This window comes from Heterocephalus glaber, unplaced genomic scaffold (assembly GCF_053883595.1).
Source record: "Heterocephalus glaber isolate CG9 unplaced genomic scaffold, H.glaber_assembly_v1.0 deba00001577, whole genome shotgun sequence".
In the NCBI taxonomy this organism is placed as follows: domain Eukaryota; kingdom Metazoa; phylum Chordata; class Mammalia; order Rodentia; family Bathyergidae; genus Heterocephalus; species Heterocephalus glaber.
Genome location: NW_028258358.1, coordinates 22,553,657 through 22,574,775, shown reverse-complemented (window position 1 = coordinate 22,574,775; position 21,119 = coordinate 22,553,657). Strand labels below are relative to the sequence as shown.

General features: G+C 40.0%; 1 protein-coding gene across 6 annotated transcripts; it reads right to left on the bottom strand.

The window, feature by feature from the left end:
* Window positions 1–2,196: 2,196 nt before the first annotated feature.
* Slitrk5 (SLIT and NTRK like family member 5) lies at window positions 2,197–10,240 on the bottom strand. Of its 6 annotated transcripts, XM_004855188.3 has the most exons (3): window positions 9,451–9,604; window positions 8,916–8,952; window positions 2,197–6,410 (listed from the first exon to the last, which is right to left on the bottom strand). In XM_004855188.3, exon 3 carries the CDS (start codon window positions 6,400–6,402, stop codon window positions 3,517–3,519), a length of 2,886 nt encoding a protein of 961 aa, XP_004855245.2. In that variant the 5' UTR covers window positions 6,403–6,410; window positions 8,916–8,952; window positions 9,451–9,604; the 3' UTR covers window positions 2,197–3,516. The 6 variants fall into 6 exon arrangements, with proteins under 6 accessions (XP_004855245.2, XP_087049114.1, XP_004855246.2 ...); XM_087192988.1 differs by lacking the exons at window positions 8,916–8,952; window positions 9,451–9,604 and adding an exon at window positions 9,639–10,240; XM_004855189.3 differs by lacking the exon at window positions 8,916–8,952.
* Window positions 10,241–21,119: the final 10,879 nt, after the last annotated feature.

The window sequence follows — 21,119 nt, the reverse complement described above, 5'->3', positions numbered from 1 at the left end:
ATTAACCACGTTAACTGGAATAATTTTCCCAATATGCAACCTAGTAGCAAGAATAGCATTAATGTATAAGATAAGAATCTAAAGACACAGATTTGACATCCTTTTTCATATTATGTTTAGATGTTTTCACACAATAGTTTGATTTTCATGCTGAGATAGAAGAGCAGTGAAGACACTTACCAAAATTTTCTACTTTACATTTGTGAAGGTGATAATTTGTCCTAAACAAAAAAATGTGTTCAAGTATGGTACATAACGTATAATTTGAATTGATAAAATAGTTCAAATAATTTTGTATATAGGCATACAAATTGGCTAAATCTAAAGTATGGAATATATTTAATATATCTAAGATAATTTAAACATTCACACTATAGCCATACTGAAATGAAAATATTTTGTAATACCCGGAAGTATATTTAAATGAGATTATGCAACAAAGAAAACAGCACAAAGGTTACCTTTAGTTTGCACCTCCATTGTAATTGATGCTTGAATTTGCAGGTTTCTTTAATGCAATCATATACTACTGACATGCTCAGTCTGATTATTTATTCAATTAACAACCTAAACAATCAAAAACCAGGTATGCATAAGCACACAAACAAGATTCTACTGTGTATGTGAATGTATTGGAAGGAAACTATTTATGAGGAGAGAATAATTCAGTTTTTCATTCTATACAGTTTCAGATTATGATGTGACAGAAATTTTTCAAGTTTACTAGAACCAGGATGGGTTTACAGTTACCTTTTTAATATAGTTGGTAAATTTAAAAATTAAAAATAACTTTTGTTAATAAATTATAAAATGTTATTTTCCATCTTCAAAAGAGTTGGACATAAAGAAACAGTAAAGATAGAAACGGGACAGCTTATATGGGACAGATTATATGGCAAGATTATAAGAAATAGTACTGATTCAAAAATATGGAACATTTTGTAAATCTTCAAAAAATACATTGACAAAGTTTCTTTGGATATTATTTGTACTGTCTAGAAATATGTCTTTAATTTTGAGTAATTCTTACCTTTTTATCTTATGTGTTAAGAAATAAAGCTTAGTTACATGGAGGATTCAACTTTGAATTAATATTTTGGACTTTATAAAATACTGTTATATCTTTATATAATAACATTAAGTGGTAAACATTTTCCAAAAAAAATCATAACTAACAATGTAAAGAAAAATTAATAACAATCCCAAATGCAAAGTCAGATTCTAGTATTTAGTTGTTTTTTTTTTTCCTTTTCTAATCCTGGAGCTAATATAGAGGAGGTAGATGAAGAGCAAGAGATTCATTTTATTCTCATGATAAAATCATAGGATTTATTAAGCTTCTTTCTTTCTCCTTTGAAAATAAAATTGACAGAAAATGTGAAGAATATGAATAGTTTACTGCACTTGTTCGACATACCATTACATTTTTTAAAAAATTCTTTAGGGGAACTGCTACCACCAGTTCAATCTGAATTCAAGTAGCTACTGTCAATTTACTCATGGGTGAATGCTGCCTCTATGTGGCAGAATGCCATGACAATTGTTTCTTAAACACGAAGTTCATGAACAGCCCTTGATATTGTGCATATTCCAGGTGAGACTGTGGGGATATCCACCAAAAGAAATGAAGCAGGTGACTCTTTACATTTCAGATTAATGTAAACATTTTCTACCCTTAAAAATTAACCTAAATTCACTGGCAAAACTTATTTGGAGGTGAACAGCTTATACTCACTTACATTTTCAATATTTAGGACACAGGTCAACTTTAGGTGAAGTATCCATCATAATGCTGACGTTAGGTTTGTGTAGTTTAAAATATGGAAACTATTAAAAAAATTAAATTGAATAATACTAACATGACAAAATACACAATATTGAGAGAAAGTGAATATGGAGTACATTACTTACCATGCTCCTTGTATTAGATGAATACTTCAGTAAGGAAATAATGTAATCAAGTGAAATATCATAAATAAGCACATTAAATGGCAGCAGAAAAACATACTTCCCTGAACCAAGAAAAACATTAATTATACATATGTATATTTTGAAATTATTATAATTAACAGGAAAACTTTTTCTATTAGGAATAAAGTTTATGTAGTATATTTTAAATTGTTAATTATGAAGGTTCCACCAATCACACATAGCTAAGTCTTGTGCACCTCGAGTAATCATTACTTCAATCCCTCATATTTGACATAGTTATCAAGTGTTTATTCAGAAACTATTTAAAAAATTACATGTGCTGGGATACATATGAGACTGTAACAACAGTAGCCCCATCATACAGAGATCCTGTTTGTCATTATCATCATTGCTCGCTGCCCAGAGGGATAAAGACATTGTTGTATAAGACTTGTAACAGGCTGTCTTTTGGTCTTCTGAGGTGCCAGTACATGTGGATCTGTACAAATGCAAGTGGGTTTGGCTAAACAATTGAAACTCGGCTACAATAGTAGTCAAATCAATACACAGTTTTGGTTCACTAATAAAAATACTTTTAAATCTTCTCTAATAAAACCAAAATCTTGCACACAATTCTCTTGAATGGCCCAATTAGTCACCCTAACTTTTTTTCTTTTATACAGTGGGATACAATCAGTATAGAAAAATACAGGTTCAACTGAGTGGGTTGCATTGGCTTTTAAAGATTTTGCCATTAAGTGCTCCATATTTTTAATGATCTAAAATGCCTTCTGGATAATCACTTCAGTTTTGGAAACGCAGCTCCTGATACAATGTGACACCTCTGCGAAAATCATAGGCTAAATAGTGAAGGAAAGAGGAATGCTAAATGTGCATATAAAAATAGGTGCTACAATAAAATATTTGTATATTTCATCAATAAGTTATTTTGACTAATCAATTATGGATCATATAGCTCTGTAATTTTAATGATTTGTCCACATCTCTAGTGATCCTTTTCTGGATCACAATATTTTTGTTTTTAATTCAAACGTCCAGAATGCATACAAACACATCCTTTAGAAACAAAGGAAAGGAATAAGGAAGGTGGGAAGGAAGGGAGGAGGGAGAGACACCAAACTTCCTATTTAGATTGGGATGTGCTAACCTCTCCACCAAAGCCATTTAGACCCACCCCTGGCTTACAGAGGGAGAAAGGGGGAGGGGGACAAGAAGAAGAGTAGAATCTGTGAGTTGACATTTTCCACCATTCATAGCACTTCCAACCACTACAAAAATGACTGCGACCTTTAACAAGTCACCCTCTCAGCAAATCTCCCTCTGTAAAGCCCTTCTCCCCCACCCCCACCCCACCCCCCCACACACAAGAAGAGAAAGTGATGTGCCCAGTTTACATAAATGTTTCCCCCGTGGAAAATTAAAAGGAAATTGCACACCCTTTCAGTATCTTCCGTCGAAGCTGAGAATCCCGTGCCAAGGCACTTCACCCTAAACGTTGAAATGACACAATCGAATGTGTTCACCGCGTGTGTCTGCTCGCTTGTTTGTTTTAAACGCAAAAGCTCCAAGGGAGTTTCTTTGCTTTTAGAACTGGCTAAATGTGGTCTGTTTTTCCAGCACTTCGAGGTAGTCCGGCTCAACGTTTAGTTTTGCTTTTAACTCCAGATACTCGTTCCGGTTGGGTTCTACAAAGACAGCACTCGGGGGGCTGTAGAGCACCGGTTCCCGCAGCCTACTGTCCCCAGCCCCCGGGTGCAAATACTGATGGGGGCGTCTCAGGTCATAGTTAGGGGAGAAGGTGTAAGCAGCGGGGCTGCACGGAAATTTGGGGTATTCGGGGAGGCTACTGCCGGCGGGGGTGGTGGAGCAGAGTTTGTCTGGTTCTAAAATGCCCCTGTAAAAGCGGTCGGCGTCCTGCACCGGTGACAGAAGGTCCTCCCGGGGCTCGATGGTGCTGACGCTGTAGGCGGGGCTCCGCAAGTGGTGGCTTTCCCGCCTCTCCTCCTCCGCGGGCTGCAGCTGCAGCTGCGGCGGGGGCTGCGGTTGGGGCGGCGGCGGCGGCGGCGGCGGCGGCTGCTGCTGCAGGTGGTGGTTGCTGCTGTAGGTGACCTTGAGCTCGTGCAGGTCTTTGTAATCCTCCACGGAGTTTCCTTCCCGGGACCGGTAGATGGGGTTTTTGCACATGTGGCCCAGAGGATGAGGGATGTACTCGTACACGTGGCCCGCGGGCGTCTTCACCTTGGGCAGCGCGGGCCCGCGGTGGTGCACGCGCGCGTGGGGGTGGCCGCCCGCGCCCCCGCCGCCGCCGCCGCTGTACACGCTGTACTGCATGTTGAAGGAGCTCACGTCGGAGTTGTTGGTGCTGGTGTGGTCGCTCTGGTTCTTCTTCCTGCGCTTCATGACCAGTACAAAGAGCCCAGCGGCCACGAAGACTGACATTATGAAGACCAGGAGCAAGCTGAGAATCAACACAGACAAGGGTACAGAAGAAACCCCTCCGCCTGCGCCCAAGCCCGCGGGGGCCCCAGTGCTGGTGCTGTTCAGCCGGACGGCAGGGGTCACGGCGCTGGTTCTGGAGGGGACTTGGATGGAGGAGGGCGTGGGTGTTGAAACCACCACATCTGAATAGTCTGGGCACAGCGACTCTGACTTAATGGATCGCATGTCAGTCTCGGCGAATTTCTTGGGTGCCTTACAGATCACCTCGTCTACTAGGACCCCCACTTTGAGCTGCTCCACCCACAGCTTCATGCCCACCACCTCGCAGGTACAATCCCAAGGGTTGTCATGTAAATCGATTTGAATGAGTGAAGTTAGCTGGTCCAAAACTCCACTCACTGGCAAGGAGCTGAAGTGGTTACTCCTCAGGTTCAGCCTGAGGAGGGTCAGGCCAGAGAAGACTCCAGAGGGCATGGACTGCAAGAGGTTGTTATTCAGGAAGAGCAGCTGGAGGTTTGGGACTGGATCAAAAGTCCCAGCCTGGATCTCGCCTATGAGATTGTATTGCAGGAAGAGATACTGCAGGCTCTGCAAGCCGTAGAATAACTCTGGGCTAAGCCTCTCAATCCTGTTGCCATTTAGGTAGAGGCGTCTCAAGTTGCTGAGATCCCCGAAGGCGCGGTCCTGGATCATAGAAATGCGGTTGTTACCCAGGTGCAGAAGGTCCAGCCCAGTGGCCTCCAGGAAGTCTGTCCTGCGAACGACAGCAATGTAGTTCTCCGTCAGATACATTTTCTTGGGATTGTAGGGCTTGGGCTGCAGCTCAGCTATGCTTTCAATCTTGCGCTCCTGGCAGTTGACATTGAGACCCAGATCAGAGATCTGCAGGTTGCAAGTGCATGCGGTGGGACACTCCAAAGGCACCGGGGATTTGGTCTGGTAGGCAATGCTGGGGCCATAGTTACTGTAGCCCAAGTCCTTAGAGGGCTGCCTAGAGGTGGGGCGCACTCTGGGCTTGTTGGGTTGGCGGGTTCCCTTGGGGGGCTTCAAGGGGGGTTTGTAAACAGCAGAGGAAGAAGTGGCCACGGAATTCACTGAGGCCGGGGTGGTGTGTAAATACCCCGTGGTGCTCAGAGGTGTCTGTGGCCTCATCTCGTAGTCTGAAATAAGTTTTCTAGGGCAAAGTTCCTGCTTGGATATCTCATCCAAGTCCCTGCCATGTAAGCGGAAGGGGGTCTCACAAACCACATCCCCCACCAGGGCCGAGTAAGAGATGCTGTCCAACCAATCTTTGAGAGAGATCAGCTCACAAGAGCAATTCCAGGGGTTTTCCTCTAGCTGTAACTCCACAACTTTATCCATGTGCTGCAACAGCCCCAGGTAGGGAAGAAGTTTCAGCCGGTTCCCCCGAAGGTCCAAGTGCGTTAAGGGCACAAAACGGAAAAGATTGTTGGGTAAACTTGACAACAGATTGTCATTGAGGATAAGCACTTGCAACAAATGCAGTTTCCCAAAAGCATTGGGTTCAATGACACTGATGTAATTGTAATCGACCTGTAGATATTCCAGGTTCTCCAACCCAAGGAAGGTATCATCTCTCAGAAGTTCCAGTTTATTGTTGTTCAGATGCAATCTCCTCAGACCCTGCAGCCCATGGAAAGCCCCAGTCTCAATGTCTTGGATAACATTGCTACCCAGATGCAAAATTGAAGCCCCAGTGTAATTGACAAATTCATTAGGATAGAGACGGTTCAAAAGATTTCCAGACAACAAGAGGTGATAGCTTGGGAACCGGGGAGGGCTAATTTCAGAAAGACTAATAATCCCCCGGTTTTCACAGCTCACAGTTAAAATGCCATCCTTTTCCTCACAAGGACATGCATTGTCACAGATTTCCCCATAATAATCGATGGTTTCTGCACATGAGAGGACGAGAGATGTCACAGCAAACGCTAGAGTCTGCAGCATCCAGCTATGCATTTTTCTGTGAAGGTCCTGTTCCAAAGTTACTGGGATACAGCAAGGGTGCATTTTACCTCCTGCAAGGGAGAGAGGAAACAAGGAGACAACAGAATATGACAACATTTAAGGGATTAATCAGAAACTCTGTCTCTTCCTGCATACTTTCTCTGAAATCTAGGAGGGGATATGAATGGCAATCCCCACCCCCACCCCAGTGGAACATCAGACAGTTTCCAGACTTTATTAAAATTTGATATTCATTTTGATCTAAAGGTTCATTTCATTTTCTAATGAGCATGCCATCAATGTGCTGCTCTTCACAAGATGAGGGCAGATAAAACCTCTTTTTAGTTTTCTACTCTGCTCCCCCCTTTACAAAACCAGTCCATAAATATACATAAAATGGCTGTCAGTTCAGTTTTACGCTTCTAATTTAAGAGAAAAGAAACATCATTTTACAAGGTTCCCCTCCTCACCTACATCCAACCTCCCCCCTTTCTTTCAGAATCACTTCACTTTAGCAACAGTTCACCATGAAGGGCTCCCTTTTCCCCAGAAAGCAAGGAGCCCCAATACTTGGGCTATTTTAAACCATTGAAAGAAATGCCAGGATGGGAAACTAAAAGAATACTTTCCAGAGGCAAAAACGATGCAAGATAATCCATCAAAATGAGTCAGGACTAGCTCTTAAATTTCCAACACCAATTGTCCTCCAGAGCGCTGAGTAAGGAGAGAAAGGAGCGCGAGTTGGCTTTGATGGTGGACCTCACTACCACGCCATTAAGCACATCAGCGTCCTAATTGCATGCACGGTGCCACTTAGCAGCGCTTCCCCGAGAGCGCCCTGCCACCACTTCTCCTCATTGATCAGGTCAGCGACGGCACCAAACCGCATCTCTAACCACTGAAATAGTTCTGCACGATGGATTACAAGAACTCAGGGCAGGCAGCCGCAATCTCCAAACGCCTCTGAATACCTTGAGTTTAAAGAAGGCATTCCTACCGCTCACCCGGAATCAACTAAAAGTAACCAAGGACCAGCGCCAAAGCCTCCCTTACCTCGGGCTCCGCGTCTGTTTGCCACGGTATGCAAAACTAACCCTACTGAATTAGCAAGATTTGGAATGATGTACCACCTCGCCAGCCAACATCTCCATCTTTGGAGTTGCTTATTACATTTAATTGTCAATGCCTCCCCCCATCCCCCCCCCCCAGGAAAGGGGTCCTGGGGTGATTGAGAAGAAATAGAAAGGTGGAAGGGAGAACAGCAAGTGACATAGGTCAGTGTTTTAATACCCGAATTTCATCTTCCCAGTGAATCATTCCCCCCTCCCCCTTCGCTCTCTCTCTTTTTGTTGCCTGGAAGGCTTCTTCGGACTTCCTACTTCTGGTCGAAAACAGCACTCTTAAAGGAAGGGCATAAAGGGAGCGAGTGTGTGAGTGCTTGTTGCCTTGGTTAGCGGGGCAGCAGGAAGGGAGAGGTGATAAATGCTGGGCTCTGGGAACCAATGCTTTTTCTCCAGTCAGCCTTGGTTTTCCCTCACCAGCAAAGTCGGGTGTCAAACCGCAACCCAGAACTAAAGCTAGGACGTTTCTCAGACACAGGTTCTAGCCTGGAGACCTTGCTCTCGATCCAAGTGGACTCCAGCCCGCGGTATAAAAAGCGCCTGCATTCACACGCACATGTGCAAGTGTGCCTGCGAGTCGTTCACGTTTGGCCACCCAGACGTGTCGAGACGAATCGGAACACAGTGCATAAACCTTGCTAGTATCTCCCGACCTCCCATCACCACGGTCGAAGACTCCCGGCTTCAAACACCCCCTAGGAAAGCAAAACGTTTACCTTGAAATTTCGGATCTCCGCTGGATCAAATGTGCACATCCATTTGGCTGGGCTGGGTCCCCTCCCCCTCCCTCCTGGTGCTTCCCCGCCCCCATTCACCTCCTTCCCCAGCTGAGAGCCCATTGCAAATTGTGTCCAGCCCGGATTAAACTCGAGCGTTTACAACTTTAATTCACTTCTGGTTAGCAAGGGTTGAAGAGCTTCCTCTCGCTCCACTCCCTCTCCCCTCCTTCTGGCCATCAAAGGAGACCGAAAATTTGAGCAAATAAAGTTGAATGAGCCCGGGAAGGCTGACATTCTGACTGGAAAACGCACCACCGATGTAAATTCGCGGGTGCGCGGCACATCTTCAGATTAAATATTTTTGGAGGGTGGGGGCGGGAGGATTTTATACCACCCCTTAAAGAAAAAAAGAATCGAGACCCTGGATGGCTGCCTGGCACCTCCCTGCATTAAGCAGCACGGAGCCTCTCGCGCTGGAGCCCAGCACCCAGGCCTGCCCGGGCTCCGGGCACAGCTGCCGAGCGGTCGCACAGGCGCAGCCCCCGGAGTTCCAGGGCGCGAGGCTCCCCTCCCCCAACCCGCCCCGAAGCGAAGGAAGGGTAAAGGGAGAAGGGGAGGGAGGAGAGGGAAAGCAAGCCAACCTGCTACACACACACACACACACACACACTCACACACACACACTCACACGCGCGCACACACGAGCCTCTGTTGCAAAAGTAAACGACAGACTTACCCCGTCTCACATCTTCGGCCCACTCATCCTAGTCACCCTTGAAAAAAAAAAAAATGCCTCTTTGGGGTGTGCGCCTGGTTTCTGAAGCCCAGGCAGAAGAAGAAGGCGGCGGGCACTGCGGGGCTGAGCCTCTGGAGCAAAGAGGCGCCCGGACTCCGGCAGCCCCGAGCCGCCGCCGCGGTGGTGACCGCGGGTTCCGGGGCTCCCCGAACGGCTCTCCCCAGCGCGCTCCGCGGTCGTCAGCGCGGGCCGCGGGTGGGGGCGCGGGGGAGACCGCGAGCCGAGGGATGGGAGGCGCGGGGGAGGGGTGCGGGGCCGGCCGGAGAGGCGCCGCGCAGTAGGGGCGGGGCGGGAGGAGGGGGACGCGGAGAGGCTGCCCGGCCCCGCGGCCCCGCCAACGTGACGGGCAGCCCTGCCGAGCGCTCGGGCCACTCACACGCACGCCGCCTCGCACACTCGCTCCCACCCCGCGCCACGGCGGCGCTATCGCGGGGTCCCGGGAGCCCCCCTGGCGCACCCCCGGGCGGGTACTTACAGTTCCCATCTGCAGAGGGGGCAACTTTCACCGACCCCGCGGTGGCCGCCGCCCCCTCCAGCCTGTTCGGGCGCCCGGCACCCTCCGGCCTGGGTTCGCGCTGGCCTGCGCGCCCCTCCCCCGCTCTGGGCTCCGCTCAGTCTTCACCACATTGCCCCCAGCTCAGCGGCGAGCGCCCGGGGAGCTGCCGGAGGGAGCGGGGCGCGAGGCTGAGCACGCATCGCAGGGCTTCTTCTTGCAGCGCACACTGTACATGGTAGTGTGGGGGCGAGAGAAGGTGGCACTGGCCCCTGGGCTCCTCCAGCGGCGGCGGCGGAGGCTGCGACTCCTACGCGGTCCTCCGCCTCCCGCGCGGCGACCACCGCGCTGGGCTCCCGCCGCCGCTGTCCCCAGCCTAGCCCGCCGCCACCGCGGCCCCTAATTAGTATTTGCACGGTTCCCGCATCCTCTTGGCCGTTTCGTCGCTCTCGGCGTCTGCAGGGTTTGTTCCTCTCTCCCTTCCCCAGATGCGGCGCTCGATCGTCATTATTCGGAGCTCTGTATCTCCGACCTCCTTCGGGGGTCTGAGGGGCTGGAGTAGCGCTGCTCTACGCCTGTGGCGCGTCCTGGCAGCCCGGAGGCTCAAAAAAACTCAGAGAAAGTCGCGTCTTCTCTCCTGGGCGATGAGGAGGTGGCAGCACGAAAAGCATCGTCCGGGTCTCTGAGACCTCTGCTTCGTGGCCGGCGCTGGGCCAGTCCGGTGCACTTGTTTATTGTCGCGCTGCTGGTGCGAGCCACGCTGCCGCAGACATGATGGGCCCGGGGCGAAGCAGGCACGCGGCGGCCGATAGGTGGCAGCCAAGAGCGCGAGCCGCGCTGGGCTCCAGAGGCTCAGCCGGAGCCCCCCTCGAATGTCACATCCTTGGGAGACAGAGGAGTCTGGGACCATGTGCGTAACGCGAGCGTGGGAGTGTGCAGTTCTCGTATTGGAGAAGGGAGGAGTGGAGATAACCCCGACAGTGCTAGGCTTGGTGGTGGGGGTCAGGGGCAGATGATTCCAGCCCAGTGCTGCCCGCTTGCTGCTTGCTCCCTCTTCCATTTAGAGTGGGAGAGCCCTTGCTGCCGTCTCCCACAACACTGTAGAGGACCCTGGAAGAGGGAGTGGTTCGTTCTAGCTGTAAAGAGGGAGCTACTTTTATTTTTAAGAGTTACGTTTTTATAACTATGTTTGGGCAGTTCAAGGGAATGTGAACGACTTTCAGAAAAAAAATGGTTTGTGAATGCACTGGGAATGAACTAGAAGCTGGAAAAGCCCTAAATAGAGGCAGTCTCAATAGAAAGCGAGTTTCTTCAAGAGTCACCTGCTAAACTTCACTAGCTTCGTCTCTACAGTAAGTATTCCTCGATCTTTCCATGAAACCAGACATGTTCCTCCCCAAAAGGAGGCCTTCACATTTCTGTGTTTGGAATATCAGGCCTGCAGTCCATCCCGAGTACAGAAGAAACCTTTGTCATAATAAGTGACCAAGGCAGCCAGAGTGCACAGTGCCTGTCCCTGCCACAAGTAGGTAGTTTACTTTGTGGAGGGATTTTGGTCTATCTTACTTTGGAATCAATTAGGCCTTAAGTATAACTGATATTGTCTGATTCTTAGTAATATTTGGGATAATATTGTGGTTGTATTCTGATTACCCATAACAATTAATAGCTATTCAGAGATACTGTGTGTATAGATAAATCCATTTATGTGATGTATGTGTTTCTATATATGTTCATATATATGATATATATCACATCTTTCCACATCATCTGTATATGTTCAATTAAGAGTTTTCTAGAGGAGATAGATATTGAAGTCTCCTGAGGTTTTGTAACATTTTGAAAATTATCGTCTGCATCTGTTGTGTAAATATCAAGTTAAGCCATAGGGTTTTTAAAAAAAATTTTTTGGAAACAACTCTGTTCTGTGTAAGCTGTAGTTTTGTTAAATGGAGATGGAAAGAAGTAATCTGTGATGTCAGATAATAAAAATAAAATCTTATAATAGAAATTCCCATTAAATTTAGAAACAGCTGCAGGCTACAGGTACGATATACAGAAAGAGCTTAAATTTTACCCATCAAACAATTGTTACTCTATTTGTATTTATCTTTTTATAAGATATAAATGCTAAGAAAAATAATTTCAAGAATAAATTGGTTTTATCTTTTTTAAATTAAAGTATAATATACAGTTTGAAATTACACATTAACCAACAATAATTCCTTCAAAATATCAATGTTGAGTCCCACTGGAAAGTTTTTAATATTTATTAACTTTAAAGAAGTCTTGAAAAGTTATAGAGGTCTGAATAAATTATTACACTTCACCAAGTAGCTATTATATTTCATTATCTTATTACTTTTCCCTAAATCTTCCCAATTTCTTTTAATAACAAAATTTAGTTTATTTTGGATTCCAACATTTTATTATATTTCTATTTTAATATTTACTGCCTTAATTTAAAAACAAAACAAAGAGTATTGAATATTTTTCGGATTAATTTAGCTTGTAGGTTTGTTAGAAACATTTATACTATACTAGCATTCTAGATTGCTTCTTCTGGTTCAAATAAATGAATGATGAAAATTGTCTAGCATTATTTCGGTATTAAGGATGGTTCACTATTTACCACTAGGTGTCTCTGTAAACTGCTCTGCAGGAAAGTGAATTTTGAGAAAATATTGTGACATAAAGATACTAGAATAGAATACAGGAGGAACTATATCATAGAAATGAGGAAAATCTTCAATTTTTAATCTGTATATTTCTCTTTGCTTTGAATATTGACTAGTGCCTAGAGAAGACATAAATGAATCACATGCTAGTGATCAGATTTGAGCCGAGACTTTCACTCACATGAACAAACATGTCTGTTTTGGCGTGTATTAAGCCACATGTGTTCATGTTTTCTCATACAGTATTTAAGTAAACATAAATACTTACATATTTGGGCACTAGAAATTTATCAACTAGATCTTCCCACAATTAAGGTTATTAATGGTAACTAAGCAAAATTTGAGCTGGATATGAAAAGCTGGGAGACTTTATCCAAATGTTTGCAGATATATTAGGGATATTATAATTAACACATGAACTAGTACTATCACAAATATATACTGCATATTGAAACACACTTGACAGTAAGTAATCCAAATTTTGGCCATACTTCATACTTCCACATTAAAATTTAAATTTAAAGCATAAATAGCACACTTTTCTATTGAAATTTACCATATATTTTTGTAAACGCATTTGTATCATTTTAAAGAAATATTGTTCTATTGCCTTTTGAATGTTTTGGAGTTTTACATTAAATGCATTTCTGCAAGTGTTTCCTTATGTAATATTTATATATCATAGTGTAACACCTCTCAAATATTAAAGCTCTGAGTCCAGAATTATAGACCCTCATGAGGTAACCTAATGAAAATTATAAAGAGGAAAATTCTAATTGTGAGACTTTTATAAGTATGAATCAATCTTATTGAAATCTAAATCCAGTAGATTTTCCATTGTTTTTTATTAACTTAATTGATAAGTTGTGATTATGCCATCCTAAATGCTAGATTTCAGACTTCCCCAAAACCAGTTTTAATAAGTTACATTTGTCATAGTAAAGACTAAGAAATCAGTGCCTCTCAATTTGGGAAAAGACAGACTTTTAAAATTAAGTTGAAAGGTATTTGTGTCTTAAGTCATTCAAATGAAGTTCTATATACCATATACCTCTAGAAAAAGAAATTAATGTTTTACTCTTGAAGGAGAGAAATGAGCCATCCTTTCTGATTGCCTCAGTACACAGTGGGTAAACTGTAAGGCACATATCTTTGAAGAGTCTCTCATATTTGGCATTATGACAATCAGCCATAAAATGAAAAAATATCTCTCAAATCCAAAATTGTGGGGAAAAGTGAATAAGAGTACTGAGATCACTTGTAAAACTAATTAATTATTTGCTGTCCTCCAAATATGCATCAGAGACATAACTGAATTATGAGCATAAATTAGACAGTTTTCTTCCTTACCTCATACAATTCTTTGTGTATACATCCTCAGAGATTTTGGTAATTTATATATTAACATATACTCTTTGGAAGGAAAATTGGAAATATCTCCTAAAATTTAAAAGGCATGTATCTTTTGGACAGTTGCTTTTCCTGAAATGTGCTCACAGGTGTAAAACATACAAAACAATATATTGAAAGATAATCATTGTAACAGATTTTACATTTGAAAATTACTAACAGTAACTTAAATGATTAGATGAAAAGTAGTACACAGCCATCTATAATTTAGAATATTCTTCTACATTAAATAACAGGCTGTATACCAATACTGTGGTGTCATTAATAGAGTATATAGCATCAAATATATACACTGAAGAGAGTGAAGAAGAAAGGGAAGGTGGAGGGAAAGAGCGAGAAAGGAGAGTGGATAGGAGGGAAAGGAGAGAGAGAGGGGAGAGAGATGGAGAGCAAGAGAGAGAGAGATAGAGAGAGAGAGAAAAAAAAGAAGGAAGAGGGAGATGGAGAGATCTAGTACTGATGATTACTTCTTGGAAGGAGAATCAAATTCTTGAGTGGAGTGGAGGTATGACCTTTTATCAGATACTCTAGTTGTTATTCCTTGAAAATTTCAAATTATGCACATTTACAATGAAAATTTAAAAAGGAATATATTTGATAAATAAGGATAATATTTGGAAGAATGAATCAAGATCTCATGAGAAGATTTTCTATAGATTAATTTCTATCACAGTTATCTAAAATTTTACTCTATTATACATTATATATTATCAATAGATACTGAATATGTTTCTAAATCTGAGTGTAAATTAGTTAAATGATTTCTCTTAATAATTCTCTTATATGACATTCAATTTTGGCACCAACTTCAAATAATAGAATAAAAATCAATACAATCAACTTTCCATTACATTCACTCAACATAACCATGCTGTCTTCTAGAAACATTAGGTTTATTTGAAATTCTGATGGGTAAATGGGTCTGTAGAGAAGATACTTGATAATATTTCAAATATTCAGTAGTAGTTCTTATTGCCAGCTACATCCAGATGACTGAGTGTGTAATTGTGACATATTTTAAATATACAAACCCTGCTAAAACTGAAGCTGATGCCCTCTAGTTAATGATAACATTGAAATATTCACATTCCACTAGAAAAGAGAAAGCTTCTTTACATACTTAGACTTGCTTTTCTATGTATTTATCAATTAGAATTATGACTAGCTTCTTGGGACCCATTGATTCTTGGTTCTCACATAACTTTAGTCATTTTTAGAAATCGAATCCAAACAGCCATTAAATTATGACTGTGTTTTGGAGTCCTTTCTATTACTTTAAAAGAAAAATAATCATCCTAAATCACGTATTCATCAGAAACATTTGCAGTTTTTTAGATGAGCATGTCTACATTGATTTACAGTATTTGACTTCATCCTTTGGAATCATTTGTCCATCAGGACACACTCATAATCTCTCTATTCCCTCAAAACAATCAGCCTTCCCTTTAGCTCTGAAACTGTTTTTTTACTGCTCTTTCATCACAGAGTTTTGCACTTTCCTTTTATCTGTTGTTCCACAGAATTTCATGTCAGGCTCTTCCCCATCAGAGAAATCTTCATCTTTGAAGGCTTACTCATCTTAATATCTTCTTGCATTGGATATCACTTGATTCACCACAGTGGTCTTTTGCTTAACTTAATGTGTTTAGTTTCTTCCAGAGTAGATTTTCATTCCTTATTGAGGGAAGAATTTTATTGTTTGTTATCCACTAAATGGTAAGAAAAATGAACTCCAGGAAACTCTTTGTATATATAAAAAGGCTGACCTTTTGGTGAATTTATTCATTCATAAGATATTTATTTAGTACATATGTGCTAGACACTATCTCCTATACTTGAGATAAAAATGTTGATTCATCAGGAAATTTGAATGATACTAGAGATATTTTGACTCTGACAAAGCATCGTTATTCCTTGCTCAAAATAAGTGAGATACAATATATAAAACACAATTTCATTAATGGTGTTTTCAAATAACATTTGTTGTATCATATTCATGCCAACCCTCTACAAAGGCTGATCAATAGAACATTATATAATGATGGAAATAATTTTTATTTGTGCTATTTAATATGATAGCCATCAGGGACATATGGCTATTCAGTGATTGAAATGTAGGTGGTGTCGTGGAGGAACTACAAATTTAATGTTATTTGAGTTGAATTTTCTAAATTTAAATAGTTATATGTGGCTTCTAGCTACCGTACTGGACAGGACATGTCTAGAGTATAAATTCCTAGAAACCTGAAATTGCAATATGCAATTTCTGGGATGCCTTGAAAATTTAGCCAATATAAACAGATGCATTTATAATTAACAATGATGAGTACAGCACCCTCAGTAAATAAGAACAGTTAGGATTCATGTTTGGAAAGGGGCCTGAGTTGCATTCTGTGGAAAGTCTCTACTGAATTCTTTCAAATTGAATGAAGTTGAGAACCTCTACTTTTTTTTTTAATTTCAAGTTATTTTACAGGCATTTCTAAAATCCTTATTACACTCTCATTATACTCCTATAAAGAGAGGTAGATTATTTTAATTCAATAGAATTTTATTAGAAGATAAGTGCCTTCTTATGCATGGTAAAGTACTCTCCAAAGTAATTTTCAACACATCACAGAGTAGGATGATAGTTGAACTGGAAAAGAAAGACTAAATGAGTATTTTGCCTTAGGAATTATAAAGAATATGTTTGGGTGTAAAGGTGTTTCTTCAGGTAGTAACAAACTTTCACATTCTATTCATTTTAATACAAAAGCTGGACTTTGAAACTTAGTGGTATTTGTACAATTAGAGTTGGCAAAATAAATTATAATTCATTTATTGAATGCATTAAATTATCTGATTTCCATCATGAGCTTAATAAGTCTCAGTTTAAGTGAAATCACTCATTTATATTAATTTGATATATCATAGCTTGTAACCAGTCTCAGTTACAACAATTATAATTTATTTAGATTAAACTTTGTTTTTTATTAATCTGTCAGAATGTTGGTGTCATTAACATATTTTTCATATTATGCATCTTTTATGAACACAAAGGCTATAGACATAACAAGATCATTAGGGCCAGGGATTTAGCTCAGTGGTTTTGCCACCTGCCGCGCAAGTGCAAGGACCCGAGTTCAATCCCTGGTACCAAATAAAATAAAATAAAAATAAAGATCATTAATTGTGTAAAGAGTTGAGTCCAGTAAGTAGGAATTCACCTAGTTCAGAGCAATAGAGTAGTTCTCAGAGATCCTGAAACCTAATCCTGACTGTGGCATCCCACCAACTGTATATTTGTATTCATGAAAATTCATCCTTAGAGTAGTTGTCAAAGTTCTCTTCATAGAAACATGCGATCTCCACAGTACCTTATAAAATATTGTATATGTATTAATTTTAAATTACAGATATTAAATTATATGAATTATCCTAAAATTTAATTATGTCTGTTTAAACAAATAATGATAATTTTATGCTAACTTCATGAAAAGAAGCCTGTGAAAAACAGCTCTGTGCCAGCTCAATTTTTGATGTATTTTATACTGCAATTAAAAACATCCCTTCAATCTAATGAAGCTTGTACAGTGACACTTGATTCACAGTTACTGTCCTATGACATGCTACAGTGTAAACTGCAATTTTATTTGGTTATTATATATCCCAGTGAAGAAATAACCAATTTGGATTTGAATCACTTATGTTAAAATCAGGATTCATTCTAAAATTAGTTTAGGTTCTTACTTCCTATAGTAGTCACTGCTATAGAAATTTGATCAATGACTACACGGTCACCTATTCAAATAAAGATATTCAAAAAGTTAAAACTAGATGTCATTATCTAAAAAAATTCCATTTAGAAGTAATGTAGTGGTACAATTTAGAATTATTTTAGCACATAGAGAAAAGATGGTGTAATTGATTTTTTCCAAAGAATCAGACTGGAGTTTTTGATACTTAATGTAATCTTCCAGTCACAATTAAAACCAGCATTCAGAAACAATTGATATAACACTTTAATGGAAAATGAAAGGTAAGTGTATTATGAGTACTATAAAATTAAAAAGTTATTGACGTTTTCTGGTTTTTCCCAAACAATACACACAGTAAAATGACATTACTCTAATTTTCTAAATAACTGAAAATTCATTATGATTTATGAAATTATTCAGAAATGACCAAAGACCACTACAAATAAAGTTTTATATATTCTTTCTAAACATCTAAAAATCTATTTAAACTTCCATGTCAAGTAGTACAATTTTGTCCTAAATGCAGTATCTCTCCATATATTTCAAAGAAAATAATTCAATGTTTGCAAATGTCTGTAGTTCCTTTTGTAAGTATAATTATAGGTGGAATGATTTGACGTTATTGAGTCTCCAGATATTAAAAGTTTATAAGTAGTAGATAAATCACAAGCTGTCATTTCATCTATTTATATCTGTGCTGAGATAGATGTTTGTGAAGGAAGAATACATGCATCTCTCTGCCTTAGCGATACATGATGTTTCTGACCACCTTCTAATATCCACTGAGAGCCTGCAGTAGCACTTGGGATTGCATCTTGGAACTCTTCCAGAAGCTCTGAGTCAAAGAGCAATGCCTGCATTCACAAAGAAGCATTCACAGCCATTAGAAGTTAAATGTCCATGAGACTAATAGTACAGCTACAGTCCTGCCAGTACACTAGTATACTGATGATATCTGTAGAAACTAGAAGTTGATAATTATTTATTTCATGGGGAAGATATCACAGAAGAATAATTAATTTTTTCCTTTAATGATAATAAATAATTATAAGTTCACAGTATATGAAACATAATTTTCCTGGAACATTACTTTTGCCTGCAGTGCTTTTGCAGCTGATTTCTACTGCCAGAGAGATTACTTTGTTGCAACAAACTGTCAATGAACTTCTTGTACACAGACATCTGCAGACACCTGGGGGCAGTGGGTGCATGAGATTTAAGACTGCAGAAATTGCAGTGTAAACCAGACTCTGCAAAGCAGTACCGGGAGTGAGGAAGCGTGTGAGAGAATGAGTGGCTGAGAAAGTGCACATATGAGTAGATATTTTGTGTTGTGCCTACTTGCTGAAATGAGTGGATTGAATTATAATATTGCTCAGCAGAGTAATACAAAAGCAAGCTACATTTGTAAATAAGACTTGCAATTTGGAATAATTCTCCCACTTTATGTTTCAGTGTTTCTTAGGGAAAATGATGACCAGGCTGAAAATGTTTAGTCAGATGGTACTCTATGCCCCTATAGGTAACTAGTCACCTTGACTTTTAATTTCTTTTTGTAAAATGGCTCAATGTGCTTTTTAAAAAAATATCTGAAGCATTTTAAACCACCTTTAATCCTATTTCTGTAATACTGAAGCCGATTTGACCCCCAAATGAGAGTAACTATATTGACTCATGTTTGGATGACTATTCACCTTAATGGTTTAAGTGGAGGAACTCATTTAAAATGTATTGATTTTTATTATTGAATCATTTAGCTGATCAATAGTCTTTAAATATAAAAATCTTATTTCTAGCATTTGATGAATTATGTAAGATTTTCTTTATGATATTTTTAAAAATTATATCCTAAAAATAAAAACAATTAGAACATTTTAAAAGGTGAAAGATTTATATGATCTGAAGAGAAACACAAGTAATTAGAACCTTTTAAAGTGCCAACTTTTAACTTTATTTGGGAGATGTTTTTATGATAAATGAATGCAAATGGAAAGTCAGTCATAAATTTTAGGAGTTTCAGAGCCCTTAGAGATCATGGAGTACTACAAACTAATTTAAAAGAGACAGACAAACAAGAAAAAAAAAGAAAAGAGACAGATAACCAATAATGTTTTAACCATAGTGCACCACTGCTTACTGGACAACTGGAGAAGTCTCTCAGTTTTCTGATTCCTTGGTCATTGTAAATCGGGCTAAGCGAAATGTATAGTTAAGTTTCTAACTTACTCTGAAAAGCACAATAATAGAACTAAAGCACTGTCCACCACAGGTCCTATGCTATTTTTGCCAGCATTCCATGCCATTTACTTGATGCTTTCAGATACTGACTGGATTATCATTATAAATTCAACTTGGATTACTGAAGAATTTCCTTATACAAGGGGGGCAACAGTTAATTTGTAATTTTATGGTATGTGTACACAGGTAGAAAATAAAACAAGCAATAGGTAGGTTAATTTAATGGAGATACAATTTTCCTAGGATGTATGGGCCCTATAATTTTGGCTATTTACTTACACATTGATTAATACCTATTAATTATGTTATCTATAGGACAACCTTATTACTGTTAGTGGACTAATTTGTACATATCTGAAGATTATTAACACATTATAAGAACACTATACTTTGTATTGTGTTAGTTAACTTGATCACATTTTGACAGAAGAAAATTAAAATTTAGACTCTTGTCCAAATGGCATTTGGGAAAGAAGATCATATACAAGGAGATCAAAAGAAAGTCTGAGGTATATAGCATGGTTTGTTTTTCTTTCAAATCATTATTTGTGATGGAAAAATTGTTTTAAATTATTTAATAATTTTGTGGCATTTCTAACCAATGATTCTTTCTTACCAAAATAACTTTAGTGTTTCTGTGTTAATATTTAGATCTTTAATCCACTTCGATCTTAGTTTAGTGCATGGTGATAGATATGGGTCTAGTTTTAATCTTTGGCAGGTTGAAATCCAGCTTTTCCAACATCATTTATTAAATAGGCTATCTTTCCTCCAATGAGGGTGGCTGGCTCCTTTGTCAAAGATGAGGTCGATGAGTTTGTCTGGAATTGTTTCTGCATCTTATATTCTATTCCACTGATCCTTGGATCTGTATCTTTGCCAGTACCATGCTGTTTTTATCACAGTAGCTTTGTAGTATAGTTTCAAGTTGAGGATTGTGATATCCCCTGCTATGTCTCTGTTGCCTAGAATTGCTTTTGCTATTCTCGGTCTCTTCTGGTTCCAAATGAATTTTTGGATTGTTTTCTTTAGTTCTGATAAATATATTGTTGGGATTTCAATCAGCATTGCATTAAATCTGTATAGCAGTTTTGGAAGTATAGTCATTTTCACTAAATTGGTTCTTCCTACCCAGGAACAAGGGAGGTCTTTCCATTTTCTTATATCCTCTTCAATCTCTTTGGTCATACTCTTAAGTGAAATAAATAGGACACACATGTGTAAATACCAATAATGTCTCTATGGTGAGAAACTGAAAGTATAAATAAGGATTAAAATGATTAAAATGAATAATTGATAATTTTAAATAGAAAGAAAAGGTCCAAAGGAGTAGGGGAAGTGGGAGGTTAAGGGGAAAGGAAAGAAGGGAAAGGGAAAATTATGAGAAAAGGAAAAAATGGAAACAAAGTCTTTGTAAATAGGGAAGGTTGGAGGGCATGAAGAGAGCACAGGGAATGGGGAAAAAATAAGAACCAAGGTACATCATGTACAGGTACAAGCACCCAATGATGAATGTAAACGTATTGTATACCTAATATGTACCAATAAAAGAATTTAAGCAAAAAAATAACTTTAATTGTTTTAA

What these genes read in the sequence shown, in the direction of transcription:
- Slitrk5 (XM_087192988.1), bottom strand. Translation starts at nt 9,705, where the DNA reads ATGTACAGTGTGCGCTGCAAGAAGAAGCCCTGCGATGCGTGCTCAGCC. An exon ending in CTCGCGCCCCGCTCCCTCCG is followed by an intron (nt 6,411 to 9,638) that starts GCAGCTCCCCGG and finishes TCTCCCTTGCAG; the next exon opens with GAGGTAAAATGCACCCTTGC.